The sequence below is a fragment of the Cladophialophora immunda genome (assembly GCF_000835495.1).
Source record: "Cladophialophora immunda strain CBS 83496 unplaced genomic scaffold supercont1.8, whole genome shotgun sequence".
In the NCBI taxonomy this organism is placed as follows: Eukaryota; Fungi; Ascomycota; class Eurotiomycetes; order Chaetothyriales; family Herpotrichiellaceae; genus Cladophialophora; species Cladophialophora immunda.
This window is the reverse complement of record NW_015622548.1, coordinates 627,588-643,395: the sequence shown is the minus strand read 5'-3', so window position 1 is coordinate 643,395 and position 15,808 is coordinate 627,588. Positions and strand designations below refer to the sequence as shown.

General features: G+C 53.9%; 8 protein-coding genes across 9 annotated transcripts; 3 read left to right on the top strand and 5 right to left on the bottom strand.

The window, feature by feature from the left end:
- Positions 1-523: 523 nt before the first annotated feature.
- On the top strand, positions 524-3,024 carry PV07_12281. 2 transcript variants are annotated; one of them, XM_016399796.1, is made up of 3 exons: positions 524-980; positions 1,036-1,525; positions 1,609-3,024. In XM_016399796.1, exons 1-2 carry the CDS (start codon positions 653-655, stop codon positions 1,338-1,340), a joined length of 633 nt encoding a protein of 210 aa, XP_016242608.1. In that variant the 5' UTR covers positions 524-652; the 3' UTR covers positions 1,341-1,525; positions 1,609-3,024. The 2 variants fall into 2 exon arrangements, with proteins under 2 accessions (XP_016242608.1, XP_016242607.1); XM_016399795.1 differs by having other exon boundaries at positions 1,036-3,024.
- PV07_12282 (uncharacterized protein) lies at positions 1,520-2,819 on the bottom strand (the record flags this gene model as incomplete). Its single annotated transcript, XM_016399797.1, has 3 exons — positions 1,520-2,176; positions 2,266-2,692; positions 2,776-2,819. 3 exons carry the CDS (start codon positions 2,817-2,819, stop codon positions 1,520-1,522), a joined length of 1,128 nt encoding a protein of 375 aa, XP_016242609.1.
- A 541-nt stretch (positions 3,025-3,565) lies between the features above and the next one.
- PV07_12280 (uncharacterized protein) lies at positions 3,566-5,294 on the bottom strand. The gene is made up of 2 exons (XM_016399794.1): positions 4,778-5,294; positions 3,566-4,702 (listed from the first exon to the last, which is right to left on the bottom strand). Exons 1-2 carry the CDS (start codon positions 4,882-4,884, stop codon positions 3,727-3,729), a joined length of 1,083 nt encoding a protein of 360 aa, XP_016242606.1. The 5' UTR covers positions 4,885-5,294; the 3' UTR covers positions 3,566-3,726.
- A 449-nt stretch (positions 5,295-5,743) lies between these two features.
- PV07_12279 (uncharacterized protein) lies at positions 5,744-9,174 on the top strand. Its single transcript, XM_016399793.1, has one exon. The coding sequence runs from the start codon at positions 6,551-6,553 to the stop codon at positions 8,861-8,863; it is 2,313 nt and encodes a 770-aa protein (XP_016242605.1). The 5' UTR covers positions 5,744-6,550; the 3' UTR covers positions 8,864-9,174.
- Positions 9,175-9,317: 143 nt separating this feature from the next.
- PV07_12278 (uncharacterized protein) lies at positions 9,318-10,772 on the top strand. The gene is made up of 2 exons (XM_016399792.1): positions 9,318-9,513; positions 9,599-10,772. The coding sequence occupies exons 1-2, from the start codon at positions 9,441-9,443 to the stop codon at positions 10,690-10,692; spliced, it is 1,167 nt and encodes a 388-aa protein (XP_016242604.1). The 5' UTR covers positions 9,318-9,440; the 3' UTR covers positions 10,693-10,772.
- Positions 10,613-11,669, bottom strand: PV07_12277 (uncharacterized protein). The gene is made up of 2 exons (XM_016399791.1): positions 11,346-11,669; positions 10,613-11,160 (listed from the first exon to the last, which is right to left on the bottom strand). Exons 1-2 carry the CDS (start codon positions 11,549-11,551, stop codon positions 11,112-11,114), a joined length of 255 nt encoding a protein of 84 aa, XP_016242603.1. The 5' UTR covers positions 11,552-11,669; the 3' UTR covers positions 10,613-11,111.
- Positions 11,670-11,808: 139 nt separating this feature from the next.
- On the bottom strand, positions 11,809-13,124 carry PV07_12276 (uncharacterized protein; the record flags this gene model as incomplete). The annotated part of the gene is made up of 3 exons (XM_016399790.1): positions 11,809-12,002; positions 12,053-12,175; positions 12,236-13,124. 3 exons carry the CDS (start codon positions 13,122-13,124, stop codon positions 11,809-11,811), a joined length of 1,206 nt encoding a protein of 401 aa, XP_016242602.1.
- A 210-nt stretch (positions 13,125-13,334) lies between these two features.
- Positions 13,335-15,750, bottom strand: PV07_12275 (uncharacterized protein; the record flags this gene model as incomplete). Its single annotated transcript, XM_016399789.1, has 5 exons — positions 13,335-13,394; positions 13,452-14,897; positions 14,956-14,987; positions 15,037-15,238; positions 15,292-15,750. The coding sequence occupies 5 exons, from the start codon at positions 15,748-15,750 to the stop codon at positions 13,335-13,337; spliced, it is 2,199 nt and encodes a 732-aa protein (XP_016242601.1).
- Positions 15,751-15,808: the final 58 nt, after the last annotated feature.

Sequence of the window (15,808 nt, the reverse complement as noted above, 5' to 3'; positions counted from 1 at the left end):
CTGAGGAAATGGCTCCAGCCTGGCGCGTGTTTCGGCTGCTGTGTCTGTTGCATTGGGGGGCTCTTCCAGCCTATCCAACCGTGGGCGTTTGCGCACGTATTCTGTTGCCTCGTACGTTGGGAGCACAAGTGATGGGGATTCAATGTGACGGACAAAATTGGCCTACCTTGCCACAAGCACTGGTGCAGGCAGCCACCCTTTGAAACTTGCCATACTTCTTGAGCTATTGCTATGATTCATGCGATGATATTTCTACTGTATTCTTGACCGATGTTGGATTTAGGAATCTTTAAGCCCGCGGACAAACCGCCTTGGTACGCAAGCTGTTGGTGAGAGCAAAGGTAAGGAGATGAGTGGTTTGACAAGCGGCCAGCTGAGGGCGAGTCACACGTCCTTACCTACCCTAGTAGCCGTACGTGGTAATATGCTCGGGGCAGTTTTCACTCGTCTTCACCCGCCAAGAGTTAGAGCGTTGCTTGGCGTGTTTGCCTTCAGATGTACCTGTATTTTCCGCAATCCCTCTGTTTGGACGATCCGGGCCACTTGATCGGGGTAAGCGATCAGTGACGAGAGCATGTTGGGGACCCGAGGAGTCGCTTGATCGACATCTGTCTCTTTGTCTGGCTATACCTTTCCGCGCCGTCCGTTCACCATGGCCGAAAAAGGCTCTCCGTCTCTCGCAGCCGTTGCGGTTTCTTCTCTCATTCTGGGCCTGCTGGCAGGCTATTTTATCGGGCAAGGTTCTAGCATAGGCGTCTTTGGTGGTCCCGGAAATGCGAAGCAAGCTAGAAAAAGCTGGCCAAACAGCTATGACGTCAAAGTCCATGCCGACTCGAGCGACGACCAGGCGGATGATGAGGACGAAGCGGACGACGAAGATGAAGATGAAGATGACGGGCAAGAGCTGAACGATTTCAAGGACTCCACAGAGGAGGTGAAGCTTGTGTTAGCTGTGAGGACGGACCTGGGCATGGGCAAGGGTAAGGAGACTCGCGAGCCAATCTACTAGGTGCTTCGACTGACTCTCCGTTACAGGCAAGATTGCAGCTCAATGCTCCCATGCTACTCTTGCATGCTACAAATACCTCCTCAACCACGTCACCTCGGCTCCTCTCCTGAAGCGTTGGGAATGGGGAGGTCAGCCGAAGATTGCGGTACAAGTCAAGTCCGAGGAGGAGTTGGAGACACTTCAAGCACAAGCAATCAGCTTGGGGCTCTGCGCAAGGATCATACACGACGCCGGAAGGACACAAATTGCCGCCGGCAGCACCACAGTACTGGGTGTTCTCGGGCCCAAAAGCGTGGTTGACCAAGTCACTGGTCACTTAAAACTCCTATGATTGAAAGATGGTGGAAATAATCAGTCAGACAGACCTTGCCGGAACCCGGAAGCATGAAACTCGACACACAAAAGCCTCGAACTGTCCGGTCAATTTTTCGCATCAAATGTTGTCTCCAAACACCAAATCCACGAGAGCAAAAGGTTGAGCAGCTCCTAGGATCTAAGACCGCGACGACATTAGATGTACGTCTCCCGGGTCCCCTTCTCACTGCTTCTATAAATCGCGTCGATCATTTTGTGCCTGACCAAGGCATCTTCAAATGTAGTGACGGTCCCAGACCCGGCACCAGCGAATGCGTCCCAAGCCTGGCCGACGTTGTACGCGAAGTCGGAGGCGACTTCCACCTTGACCTCCTCCGGTTGCGGGCCTTTTCCATCGTCAAATGATTTGAACGATGCCTCTTCCTCTGCCTTCACGAACTTGATGGTTGGGTGAAACATCTCGACAAGTCCACTGGGTCCTTCTAGAATCAGGCTGCCTTGGGTTCCATTGATTTCCCAGTAGAAGTCATTGCCTGTCAGAGAATGACCGCCCTGGTACACAACAGACGCCACACCTCCCCGCGCCAACGTCCCTGTCACACTCATATAATCGTGGCAGGTCTTGTCGACGATTTTTTGCACTTTGCCGGTAGTCGGATCGACTATGGGCATCTTTGGTCGGTGATTGGCCAGAGTGGCTTGCAAGTCTTTGAACTCCCCCAGCACGAAGCAAAGCGCATCGATTGCATGCATAGCAGGGATGGTGACAAGATTGGCGCCGGCCTCGATGGACAATTCGTATTCGAGAGGTGCTGGCATTACTCGACCCATTATCTTACCAGACCCAATCATCTGCAAAAGGCGAATGGTCAGTGTTATCGTTCAAGCAAACCCAGGTACCAAGTATCTCGCAAGGGTCTGAAGAGAGGGAAAGAGTTTACCGTCGTCCCTAAGATACCGCCCAGTTTTCCTGAAGCAACCATTTCCTTGGCCTTGCGGATGCTCGGATTCTGACGTGCTTGGAGCCCGATCATGGTCTTCACATGCTGCGACGTGGCGAGAGACGTGAGCTCCTCTGCTTCTCTCAGGTTTGCACCAAGAGGCCACTCCACGAAGACGTCTTTTTTGGCCGCGATCGCGGGCTTGGCCAATCCGTAGTGAGTCGGGGTCTTGACGGAAACAACAACTACGTCGACGTTCGGATCGCGCACGAGAGATTCCACATCGCCGTAGCAGGCGACATTGCCAGGAAGACTGTACTTCTGGACGGCCTTCTCGGCAGAAGCTCTGCTGCTGTTCTGAAGAGCCGTGATGCGGTAGTGCGAGGATTGCAGCAGATAGGGCAAATGAGAACCAGCGGCCCAGGAACTGTTTGACGAGGAATGCGTGAGTGATGTGTTCGTCGTGGAAACGAAAACAAGCAGAGTAGAATCGTGGGAAATGGTCCTCACCCTTCAGCGGAAAGTCCAATCACGCCCAACCTGATGGGTGCCATCTTCTCGAGGAGAAAGTAACTGTCGACAGTCGCGAACAGGCTGAGTTATAGATGTACAGCCAGGGAATCCAATATTCTCGTACGGCGATGTTGTAGAGGACTTTGTTTCACGGTTATAGACTGATCACGAAGCTCCTCCTTTTGACACCCAGCGTCCTCGCATCTTTATACATCTGTGCCCCAGAAGGAAAGAAACATTATGCCGTGGATTTATATGCTCGCCTTTATGTAAGAACCCTGCATACCGTCATTAGCGAGCACCAACGAGGCCGCATTGAACAAACCCCCCTTGCCCCTTTTGAGGTGGTGTTATTTGCTTACACGAGCTGTGGCGGTGCGTGCCAAACCACGCCGTCCACAAATTCTCACAGTAGCAGCCACCTAACCTATTATCTTCGATGCCCAGCTACAAGCATTGGATCTTTGATTGTAGGGGCACCCAGTCGACTGATGTGGCACCCCCGGAAGAGGCGTTTGGCGGTCTTTGAGTGGTGCGCTGCTTGATGGGGATGCGCGGCTTATAAATGGTGCAAAGCATAGATGCTTGCATAACAACCCTAACGAAGATTCGTCCTCCACCGCGCGGTCGGGACGGTCGTTGCCATCGTTACGTCTAATTAGAGAAAAGAGAGGATGAATAAAAGAGGCATGGACGGCGATGAGGCTCTAGGATGGGACGGTTCATGCGTGGGAAGCAGCCGTGGTGAGGTTGACGAGGACAGACATACAAGAAGGTAAGTTCGTGAGTTCGTTACTTCATTTGTTGATTGTATTTTATTCCTGTCCTTTAATTTCTCCTCCTTTATTTGATTCGAAAGCTCGTCAACCTGTTTTATCTTTGGTGTTCATCCAGCACTGTCGGGGAAAATAATGCTGCCTCATCTCCAGGAGGGTGCATCCGGCCATCTCAGTTCTCTTGCTCATACTTCCTTGCCAGCTCCTCACTCCGCTGCTGGTACCTGTCCCGGTACGTGTTCAACAGGTCGAACGAGATCTTGGACCCGCCACAAACAACAATCACGACTTTGGAATCAGGTCCGAACCCCTTGAGCACCCGCTTCAACCGCCCGTCGTATGCCAGGGCAACGCTGGCGCCGCAGGCCGGCTCCACGAGGATCCTCTCGTCGTCCAGGAAGCGCCAGCAGGCGGCGCAGGCTTCGGCGTCGTCGAGCACCACGGACGTGACGGCGGGTCGTTGGGCCTGGCGGAAGGCATTCTCGGCCACGCGGATGGCGCCCAGCGAGGTCGCGACGGAGGTGATGCCGGGAAGCGTGACGAGTTCCTTCTTCTGCAGCGACTGCGCCAGCGAGTCCGCGCCCAATGTCTCCACCGGCAGGACCTGGACCTGGTCGGCCCAGCCGACGCGGTCGAGGCCGTGCATGATGCCCGAGAACAAGCCGCCGCCGCCCACGGAGCAGACGATGCCGTCCGGTTTCTCCCCCTCGGGCATCTGCTTCTTGATCTCCTCGACCATGGTCCCCGCGCCTTCCCAGATGTAGGGATGGTCAAAGGGGTGGATGTAGATCCCCTTCTCCCCCTTTGCTTCCGCCGCGGGGATGACGACTTCCCGCAGATGTTGGTCGGCGAAGAACCAGCTGTCGCCGTGCGAAATCACCTCGCTCGCCCCCGCGGCGAGTAGCTTTGCAATCGTGGCTTCATCCGTGCTGGTGGGCACCACGACCGAGGACGCGTAGCCCAGAGACGTCGCGGCCGTGACACACGCCAGCCCCGCGTTGCCTCCCGACGAAGAGTAGAAGTGCAGCGGCCTGTCGTCGGCGGCGGACTCTGATTGTTCCCGGATGCTTTTCAGCATCAAGTTGCCGATGCCCCGGGACTTGAACGACGACGAGGGCTGGAGGTTTTCGAGTTTGAGGAAGATGCGACTTTTGAACGACAAGCCCACGGGTTAGCAAAATGGTTGCGCTCGTTAACATGGAGAAGGGGGGGTTGTGTTTTACCAGCCGGCGATTTTGGACAGGATTGTAGATTCGAGCAGCGGCGTCTCGATCCACGGCTGCTTGACGGGAGGCATGGCGTCTGCCTCGAGGTGGTTCCTTTCTATCATTGCTTTCCCGTATGTGCCTCTTCCGGACAAAACTAGTCCGTGCAAATGTTGGATCAGTTATAGACAGGACAGACACAATATTTTCGGCTTCTCCAAAGTACCCCGGGCGATGCACCGATGGACAAATAATACCAATATCAACAATGATAAGCGGCCACAGACACAGTTAAAGAGGCAAGGGAAAAGAAGGAGGGGTGGCTACCCACGGTCAGCACCGGGAGTCGTCCTGTTCCCTTTTTTTCTCTTTTGTAATAGAAAATTGAATTCCTGATCGACAAAAAGCCTCCGGAACCTTTTGAGATCCACGCCTTGTTACAATGACAAGTGGTGACAAGGTGCATAAAGCTTATGTAAAGGGTTGGTGACACCCTGGCGACGCGAGCCAGGGCTTGACGTAGGATTCGATGATCTAAAAGCTATTACCTGAAAAGACTTTTTTTCTTTCTTTTTCGCAGACGGAAAGCGGGGCGCGTGCCTGAACTGAACTGAACTGAACTGAACTGTACTGGTCTTACTGTCCCCTACAACCTCCGGTGTGAGAGTCCCGTGGCCTGAGCCTTGTGACCGCGTGTGAAATGCGGCGGTTGGTTGGATCACAAGGTGTGGTGTGGAAAGAAGCGGATGATTCTGTTTTGGTCTCGGGCAGGTCTGGGCGATAGGCCTCGAAGGATCGAGAAGGACAGCAATAATTGACTTCATGGGGATGCGGGATGTTGCACAAGGGCGCAGTGGTAATGCGGGAAGAAGGGCGAAGACTTATCGTAGTGATTAATCTTTGAGAGTGGAAACCCCCCATTATTTACTAGGTATATATATGCTTGGACGGCTAAGGAAGGTGTCTTTAGCCTAGGTACCTACCTATAACTCCACCTGTGCCAGCAGCTGCAGACCACCAAATGCTCACAAAACAGACCTGGAGTCAAATCAGACCTCCTATCAATCGGCTACAGCCATGTATCTTCCAGCTAGGTACCTGCGTCGTTCAGATATGGTGTTGTGGATGCCCTGCCCTTACGCTCCCGCCTCAGTTCACCTGCGCCTTCCGAAGAAAACAGGTGAGTGGCGCTTGTCGAATCTACAATAGTGAGTCTGCTTTGACTACATTCTACATCATCCCCTCAGGGGACAAACCCTGTGACTGTGCGGGTCTTCTACGAGTCCTTGGGCACAGTCCAATCGAAGGCTGGGTGACACGTAGGCCTGGTCGCAATTCCAACTATCCCTGTTGACTCGGGCAGCCAACGACAACTGTGCCCACCAGTCGCCCCAAGCGAGAACTTTGTGCCCAAGGAACTAAGCGGACAAATACGAGAGGACCACAAGAACAGCATGTGGCACAAGACTCACCCAATGCAGACTGGTACACTGCCTTTGTGACGGCTGCCTTGTCGGCCCAGCGGACTGCGGCTCGCTGCCTCTCAGCCGCAGAAGTCGAGTGCAGGCGACTGAAAATCTCCGATCAGAGGATGTTATTCTCCATCAACTACCACAGACACCTCCTGTCAACCAGTTTCTAGGAAGAGAGACTCGTGAAGCCAAGAGGCCGACTGGAGCATTTCATCAGCGGTAGAGTATCTAGCCGAAATTTTCCTCCTGCAATCCCCTGGATTTCATCTCCAGGCGTTAATCGGGAGAGCCCCTCCTTTGGAAGGCCTCACCGCCAACAATGCCTGAAAATCAGGTATCCGCCGTCGTTCCAGTACCTGCTCAAGGAAATGTCACTTCATTCACTCAACAGGGCCAGCTTGACTGGGTAGCGCTCTCCAAAGCACCATTTTCAGCCTCGATTTCGATCCTAAGCCGACTCGCGAACGCGGGCATCGATCCAATTACTGTTGCGTTTGGACAAGCAATGTGCGGCGCTTTGCCTCTTGGTGTACATGGAGAAAAGGTCCTCGACGAGGCAGTCAAGAAGCTGACTGCGTTCTCAAGTTTCGGAGATATCATCTGGTTCGGAATCGGGATTCGACATATCCTCAGAGACTTGGTCCAGACGTCAGAGGGCTCGGCGTTAGTGGCGCTTTGCGGAGCCTTAAGTGAGGCATACACTCATGAGATCTCAGCGTTGGTCATAGTCGAAATTGCGAAGCTTTCTGGGAGCCCCGAAGGACTGAGACCTTCGTACACCCAGTGGAAATCTCTCATGAAAGTCTGTGGAGTCGTCTTCAATGAAAGCTCGTTGGGCCTACGACTAGAGCATTTCAGAAGACTGGGTGGTGTTACAGACTACAGTCCTAGCCACCCCACGGATCTGGCCCAGGTTATTCTGGCGATAGGACGGGTCTCAAGCGGAAGGCTCGACTCTGTGTCTGTCCGTGGAGGATCAGCTTGCAGCTGGGTTGCCGCTTGGGCAGAGTTTGTCCTCGGTTTACGGGTGCTCGTACGGTCTCAAGATGGCTCCCTTTTATACATCAACTATGATACCAGACTGCACAGTGGTCAGGTCATACTCGAGTTCCAGGGCGAGGGACAGCCTACGGCAAGCTTGGAATGCGTTGCTCAAACGATCTTCGTTCGTTCGGGAACTTCATTCATTAACGAATGCTTCGGCAACCAGCAATCGCGTCTGCCTGACGTGACATTTTTAGGTGGAAGGCTGGAGTGGGATTCGATGCTGTCACAAACTTTCTTCGACGATTTTTTAGATTTGGTTGGTGTCGAAGATACTGACTCCGAGGACATCGAGATGCCACCAGAGCCACAATTACCTAGTCTATCCGGAGTCACGCAATACAGAAATCGCCTCCCCGCGCTCTTTGCAAGGTCATTCACATTAGGCTGCGCAATCCTGGTGTTTCACACCCCTTTAATCCAACGGTTCGGTGATCTTCGTTCATTTCTAGGCTTTATCCTCGATCAACTACTAGAATTGCGCCCTGCGCAGGCACGACTCTTCCGGGAGTCTACGGTCCTTGAGGAAACTGGACTATCCACATTCGCAGGGCTCAAATACGAATATTCGACATCTTTGAGCCCCATTTGCCTGGCATGTTCTTGCTATTTATGCCTTAAAAATGAGCCTAAGCCAAGATCAAGGACTACCAGAAAGAAGAGACAGTGGTGCATGATAGGAATCACAGAGGTCAGTCTTCGATTAGCCTTTCTTCTGTCAAACCTGGTCTTGAACTCTCCACTGCGTCCAAAAGGTGTCGCTTTGATGAACATGTACGAGAACTGGCGCAATTTGAGGGACAGCATTTTCACTTTCGACCATGACATGACTAGATGGGATCTCCTGGCCATCGGACCGAGACTAGCAGCGTATGCGAACCTCTTTACTGGATCGACTCTACAAAATAAAAGTTCAACTCAAAAAAGTGCGATCAATGACGGAAAGATTTATCTCTACGTCAAAACCCTAGAAAAGCTGACAGACTGCGCTGAGCAAGCCATGATTGTCCACGTTGGATCAGGGTCCATCGAGTACGATTCGCGGCCTTATGATGCAGTGTATGACCTTTCATCCAGATCAGAAAGACAGCAATACTATGCAGCAAGGCGTACCACAGTTGTCGACGGCATTGACAAGCTTGATCAAGACACTTCAACAGTTCCACTAAGCCTCAAGGCGTTTGCGGAAGAAAAGGCCGACACCTTGTCGTTCTGGTACCAAGTCAGTTCAAATTCAGGTACGGTCACGATATCGCCGGCGAATCTCTTGCAGATGTTAGTGGGTGCAACACGGTATCTCAATGGGGACTTCTTACAGACCGAATCAGACTCCAAAGAAGGACTTTTGCTGCTTCAGAGCTCACAATATATCCTGGTGGAAGGCGAAGGCGGCGTGGAATATTCTGAGAACTGTCATTTACTTCGACCGCACAAGTCCAACCAGGTGGCCCGGTGTGTTGCTCTCTGCAGATCGGAACAGAAAGTGGTCCTCGTCAAAAACCAAGCGCAACTAATAGCATTTGCAAAGTTTTTCGCCCACGCCAGGGCGAAAAAGCCTTCTACTCCTTACTATGCCATCGTGTCTTGAAGGCACATCCTGGACCCGTCGGCCAACGCGGCTCATCCCGAAGTCTCATGGTGATAAGAGTGGTAGGGACGGATGGAGAAGCTCGATTATGAACTGACGGGGAGGGAATGTCATTGGTAGGGTAACAGAGAGGTGGAAGACTTGGCTGGAGTTTACTTCGAATAACTCAAGTGCGTCTTTCTCAGATGTTATCTTGGGTATTCCGTAGTACTCTCATGGTCATATTAGTGCTTTCGACGTGATGGTCCAGCGGTAGGCGGGCATATTTGTGACGTCTCACCGTGGATACTCTAGGGGCTATTTGGCGGCTTGAGAATAGAATGTGAACGATGAGATATATTGCACCTTTCTACCTTGAACACACTCCTTCACAGGCACACGGCATGTTCCATATCGCCACCCGTTGATTGGCGAGCCTTGCCATCTCTCGGCCGCCGGAGATATCCACGAGGCTGGACATCCCGCAAGGTTTTCTCGAATCCCCCCTCCGGACAGCCATTATTCCCGGATGCTAAGCAGGGAAAAGAAACGTGAGGGATAACTCTCGAGAAGGGAAGCGAGGTGGTGTCAGCAGGATATGGCCCAAATGAGCAATGGAGGAAGTCCTCCAGACAGACTCGCATTCTGCACGTTTGGCATGTTCATCATTGGTCAGTGGGCACCTCTTCTACTAAAGGACACCTATCTACACACGTATCAATCCTCAGCTGACCACGCTTCCGGGCGCCACTGCAGACAGGATCGAATACCTCAACAACGCCCAAGCGCCGCAGGAGAGAATCATCGGCGGCGCTGGCACATACGCGGCGCTGGGCGCGCGACTGGCCGCCGGCCGCCGCCACGCCGCCCATGTGAGCTGGATCGTGGACATGGGCGCCGACTTCCCGGCCGAGTTCAGGGGGTTGATCGAGGCGTGGCGCACGAGCTGCGTGTTCCGCCTCGACGGCGGCCGGATGACGACGACGGCGTGGAACGGGTACGGCCCCAACGAGCTGCGCGCGTTCAAGTACCTCACCCCCAAGCGCCGGCTGGACGAAACCTCCCTGTCGGACGAGCAGGTGCTGGCGCGCGCGTTCCACATGGTCTGCTCGCCCGCGCGGTGCATGGCGCTCGTGCGCGGCGTCTTGGAGCGGCGGGTGAGACTGCTCCCGGGCCGAGGTCCCGCCACGCACGCAGAAGAGGAGGACCGGCCGATCTTCGTCTGGGAGCCCATCCCGGACCTGTGCACGCCCGAGGAGCTGGCGCGGCTGCGTGAGGCGGCGGCGTGCGTGGACGTGGTGAGCCCCAACGCCGACGAGTTCGAGTCGTTCTTCCACGAAATGCCCGGGTTCTCGTCGCGGGAACGCATGGTCGAGAACCTGCTAGGGCTGGACGGGCGAGATGGTGGACGGCAGAAGAAGCCCCTGAGGACGGCGCTGGTGGTCCGAGAAGGCGCCCACGGGTGTACCACGTACGTCGGGCGGACTCGAGGGTTTCACCTCCCGGCGTACCATCAAAGCAAAGAAAAGGTCGTGGACCCTACAGGCGGGGGGAATACGTTCTTGGGAGCGCTGGCCATGGGCATGGCCGGCACCACAACACCGGATGAGGCCGTTCTTCAAGAGCTACGCCTCCCCGGGGAGTCCGCCTTGCGCGAGAAAGGGCTTTTGCTCGGCCTGCTCCACGCGACGGTCGCCGCGGGATACGCAATCGAGCAGACGGGCATGCCTACGGTGTCGGCGGAAGATGGCGACTGCTGGAACGGAGAAGCATATCCGGAGCGGTTTCGCAAGTACATACGAAGAGAGAGGGCCCATATAGCTGTTCAACTCTCAGGCTCATGCGGCTAGACCTCGACAGTGCAAATTTTCACGCGGCCCGTTTCTGAAGTCTCGTGTGCATCAGTGCTTTGTCAGTCAAGACCTTGAACTAGCCGTTTTCTGCAAGATTGATTGATCGAGCGAGGCAGGGCATCTCGCCTATTGCCCGTGTCGATATATGTACAGTTGTAGAGTCGTTGCCTCCTGCTTCCCGATGCTCACACTCTCTGTAATGGAGTCCCCAGGGGTGGCTTCCTCTTTCACAGTCCTCCTTGCTCTCCACTGGCTTTCGCATAGTCGTGATCATCCAGCCAAATCCGCGCCTTGCCCAAGTGTTGTGGAAGTATGTACAACGGAGTTATTCTTCGAGGTAAAATAATGGTTTAATTTCGTCGAGGTTCGTTTTGGTCCGGCAGGGGGGTGGATTGGGGGAGGTAGGCGGCAATGGCCTATTGGCCCTTCTGCGCCTTTTCGTGCTCGATTATCTGTCTGCTCCAACTGGAAAGCCGTCAGTACATGGCCCCTTTTGGCACACGGCGTAAACAGGTCCCCAAGCTATATCCGCCTCGAACACGACTTTGACACTGTCGCAGCCCCCCCTCACACACCATCCTGACCTCCTCTTCCGCCATTTTCCCACCCCACGCCCAAGAAACCACCTCGTGCTCGGGGGGATGACTTACTACCGGCTCGGGAAAAATACGTCCTTCTCGGGCATCTTGGTCCTAACCTCCCGCTGTGCCGAGACTCTCCAGGCAAGCCCCGCGCACGCGGCAATCACCACGCCCATCACCAGCGTATTGGTTCGCCAGTTGTGAGGTTGTGCGTACCAACCGCCGGCGGGGGACCAGACGTGCTTCGGGTACGCGACTTTGCCGCCTCCGCCCATCGTTGCTGTGAGGCTGGTGAGGTTTCGCGGCGGGTGTGAGGATTAATAGGGAGGGGTGAGGGTCGGAAGCTGGATCGTGATTGTGGATGAGCTTGACAATGTATGGAGGATCTGGAAGGTGATTGAATTGAGGTGCAGTTTGAAGGATCAGCTGTGATTGGCCGAGGAGAGCTTCCCTCGGCACACTTTCTCCTTTGAGTCTATGAAGATGTATCTATTACTCCTCCCACCTTGCTCGATTGTGCCACCTCCCGTATCTACAACTTGACGACTATTTTACTTGCAGACACTCCCTGTTTCAGCCTGTCAATTCCAGTCTGAATGCTGTCCAGACCTTCACCGATGACATTTGCACGAGGCGCGGGTTTGTATTGGCCGCTCGCCAATGCCGCCGGCAGATACTTCCAAAGAGCTTTGCCAACATCTGTGCCCGGGACCAAGGCTGCCAGCACTGACGTTACATTAGCAAAGTTCCCTGAAGCCATGTTCCATATGCCTTACTTTGCTTAACTCTGACGTTATTGGGCAGTTCTTCTGGTGCTTGTCCCGCCGTGGCGATGAAGCCACCTCCTATTCGGGAGAGGATTTCAGCAACCTTCCGAGTGCTTTCTTCTGTACCAAATGCTTGAGAGTCTGTGTTAGTTATGTGTTTGGATATTGAACTTGATCTCCATCGAAACTTACCATCAAACGCGCCGAGCACGCTGCAACTCTGCAGTCTGGTCGCCAGTCGTTCAACGACATTCTCATCGGCATAATCGAAAACTGCGCTTGCGCCCAGCGACTTGCAATGGTCAAAGTTCCTCGGAGATGCCGTTGCGATGACCTCCAGCCCGGACGCAACGGCAAGCTGAATAACTGCGCTTCCTACACTCGAACTGCCGCTCCAAACCAAGAGGGTCTGGCCAGTCCTCTCACCAGTCTGCTGTGGCAATCGCAGGCCCAGGAATCCATCTTGATAAAGCCCTCCAACCGCCGTGGAGAAGGCAAGAGGTATTACAGCAGCGTCCTCGTAACTCATACTTGGTGGAATAGAAGCTGCAGCGTGTGCTTGGACGACGGTATACGCTTGGAACCCCCAATGCTCGGGTTTACCAGTGACGAGGCCCAAGGCGTGCGCTGTGACTCGCGCTCCGGGCTCAAATTGAGTCACTCCTTCACCCACTTCAACCACCTCCCCAGCAATGTCGTGTCCAAGGATTGCGGGCCATTGTTGGACGAACAGGCCCAGATCTTGGGTGATTCCATCGATCGGGTTTATTGCAACGGCATGGTTCTTGACGAGGATCTCTGCGGCATTGGGCTTCCCAATGCTGGCCGGCCCCACTCTGAGACGTTGTCGGGGTCCGTCTAAGAAAGCCGCTCTGTTCTCGAGAGACATTTTTGAAGCCCACGATTTTGACTGAATATAGAACAGGCCGGTTCTCTGGGTGCTGCAGAGATGGGAAATAGTTATTGATGGTGATGTCCAGGCTGCAGCGTTCATGTTACAACGACTCGGATCCGAGCTGCCAAGCCCTTTCCTCGTCGGGATCGGGACGAAATCATCCCGAATGAGAGGCCCTTCTCTCATGCTTCGAGTTTGGTATGGCTCAAGCGGTTGGGAGATAATGCACTGGTTCCACTTATTATTCCATCTGCCTGCTGTAGGTCAACTTGCCTGTTGGAGCAATGATCCAATCCAGGGAATGGTCTGGAAACGGCAACCCGGAGTTAGTGGCGGCACAAAGGTCCCAAACAGTGTCTGTCCAGAAGACTCTATGGCTCCGTTTCTGGTCAGCCTTCAAAAGTCGAACGACCTCATCGGTGTTGAGCCTTCCTGGATGTATTGATCTAGAATGCCCTGCGAAAGCTTGATAAGCAACGACAATGAATGCAGTAGAGAGCAGCCAGAACTCACCCAGTCGACCATGTCTGAATCGCTAAAGATCACATCCAGAAACTCCTGAGACGCAGGATCCTGGGATGCTGAATGCCCACTGTCGAACAGGAAGATTGAGGGGTCATTTGGAGCCGAGGGCTCGCCTTCTGATCTGCTCTCGTTCGTGCTTGCGGTTCTCACAGCGTCCAAGCTTACCTGCGACAACGGCTGAGTGATATCGGTGCTTGCAGAGTGGGTTCCATTAAACTCTTCCTGCATTTGGGAGCCTGGCCTAGGGATCTTCGAGAGCATGATCGCTAGAATGTTCGACGCTCGCCTAGCGTCTAATGAGGTTGATTTTTGTGATTGCCAAATGTCGTGCGAGACTTTTAGCGCGTCGTATTTTATCCTCTGCGCGTCCAAGTCTAGGGCTGACAAGGCCTTTGTACGAGTTTGGCGGTGGGATTCGTACAAATCAAGACAAGTGATCATGGCCGCAAGAAGGAAATCATGGTGCGCCAGATTCGACGTCGTCCATTGACTGTTGTGCAGCTGACCTCCAGGCTGCGTAGCTTGGTCAACCTCAGCTTGATATCGCAACATTTGAACGCTCGCAGTGATGCAGGCATTCCGCGAATATTCGAAGGCAGGGTTCATCCTCTCATGACTCAGATACCTTCTATGAAGGATCATCATGCCCTTCTGATAGACCAGCTCGAGGTTGAGCCGGTGCATTATTATGTGAGTCTCGTCTGTGACGGAAGAGCCGAGAGGCCTCCATTTAAGGCTCGGCGGTATTTCTGCGCGGATCTTGAGGAGCTCGCCGTCTAGACTCAAGACATCCGCATAGGCTGGGACTCTTGGCGACAGAGCCTGCCGCGCCACTTTTCGGAATGTTTGCGCTAGGTGGCCTTTATAACAGTAGTAGAGCATCGGCGTTGGATCCGTGAGCGGTCGCGACGGTGGAATGGCCGTGGAAAATTCATCAAAGTCTTCATCGAACAGGTTGCCCGGAGGTGCAGTGTCACAGCCCTCCTCGTGGATAATGGCCGGAAGCCCTGCCTGGAAAGAAAGGAGTAGTTCAAAGGTCTGCACGGTGGAGAATACTCTTCGGCGCATTTCCCCTTCGAACGGCGAAATGTGAGCCAGATGACTGGGGTCTCGATGGTATCCCATTCTCAAAGCAAGGCGGGCTGCCACCCCCATCAACAACCAGGGCTCGGTCTCGGAATCACCCTGCTGGAAGAACCTGCTAACAGCATAGAGCAGCATAGCCTCAACACTGTAGGGCCGCGCCTTTTGATAATGCCCAGCTACCAAAGCTCGACCCGCGCATGTCAAGAACAGATCCGAGGCTTCTTTGAGCGACCGGAAGAAATCGATTTCTTCGGGCCGTGCGATTCGAGAGCCAAGATGCATGGACGAGAAAAGTATCGAGAGCCAAAGGAAAGAAACCGATGAGGGATCGTTCCAGAATGATTCATACTGCCAGACGTCAGCAACCCCTTATCTCTGCAAGTAGTGGTATTGCTGTGAGAACTACCTCTCGTAAGAATTTCTGCTTGTGTATGAAGGCTGCGACGATAAGCGAAGGGTCCGTATCACTACCAGGAGCAGGACTTACGGATGTGTAGAAACCGTGCATTGAACTGCACTGAAAGTAGTTTGTCTACTACAGGTCTGGGAGGCAACAGGCTGCAGACCTCGGCCAAGGTCAAAGGCTGCAAATCGGACAGGACAATATCTGGGTCATTTCTGTGGTTTGAGAAGTCTCCGTCCTCTCCATCACCTGGTTCCGGTGCAAGACATTCCTGAATGTCTTTGATCTGTGCGTGGTAAGGGTGACGACCTGGCTAAGAGCAACAAGAGGCAAACGAACATTTTCTAAAATTGTAGCCCAGTGAGTAGCCCCGAGGTATTTGGTTTCAGTTCCTCTGATATCGAGATGGCCGTTGGGTATCGGATCTGATGCCACGGGGGAAGTATCCGCCATTGATGGCGCTGTCGCCGTCGCCGTGTTGGGTGGCGCGCTTGTCGACGCTGCGCGCTGGCTGCTTCCTGGAGAGGGAGGCGTGGCCTGGCTCCCCTGCCCACTTGTGTCTTGATTTGCCTGCATCAACATCGTCACCATTTCCTCGAGCTTTTGTAGTCGAGATTGGGCCTTAGAGATATTGTCCCCGTCGTCAAGACTGCGGTTGTGGTCGGGAGCAGGGCCGCCAGATGTTTGCTCTGGGAGGCCATTGGATTGATGCTTGCTTTTGGCTGCCTGGCCCGACCGTTTAGGGGCGTTTGGCTTCGCGATCCGGAAAACATTCTGGTATTGGGATAAGTCGGGCATATTTGGATCTCTCGTGTAGACTAAATCAATCCGTCTATTGAAATCAATTGGCGACTTT

Bases quoted from the DNA above. Each gene is read 5' to 3' on its own strand.
- PV07_12278 (XM_016399792.1), top strand. From the start codon at position 9,441: ATGGCCCAAATGAGCAATGGAGGAAGTCCTCCAGACAGACTCGCATTC. The intron at 9,514-9,598 runs GTCAGTGGGCAC...GCGCCACTGCAG, and splicing joins GTTTGGCATGTTCATCATTG to ACAGGATCGAATACCTCAAC.
- PV07_12280 (XM_016399794.1), bottom strand. From the start codon at position 4,884: ATGATAGAAAGGAACCACCTCGAGGCAGACGCCATGCCTCCCGTCAAG. The intron at 4,703-4,777 runs GTAAAACACAAC...GTCGTTCAAAAG, and splicing joins CTGTCCAAAATCGCCGGCTG to TCGCATCTTCCTCAAACTCG.
- PV07_12279 (XM_016399793.1), top strand. From the start codon at position 6,551: ATGCCTGAAAATCAGGTATCCGCCGTCGTTCCAGTACCTGCTCAAGGA.
- PV07_12281 (XM_016399796.1), top strand. From the start codon at position 653: ATGGCCGAAAAAGGCTCTCCGTCTCTCGCAGCCGTTGCGGTTTCTTCT. The intron at 981-1,035 runs GTAAGGAGACTC...TCTCCGTTACAG, and splicing joins GGACCTGGGCATGGGCAAGG to GCAAGATTGCAGCTCAATGC.
- PV07_12277 (XM_016399791.1), bottom strand. From the start codon at position 11,551: ATGGGCGGAGGCGGCAAAGTCGCGTACCCGAAGCACGTCTGGTCCCCC. The intron at 11,161-11,345 runs GTAAGTCATCCC...ACGGCTTTCCAG, and splicing joins GTATTTTTCCCGAGCCGGTA to TTGGAGCAGACAGATAATCG.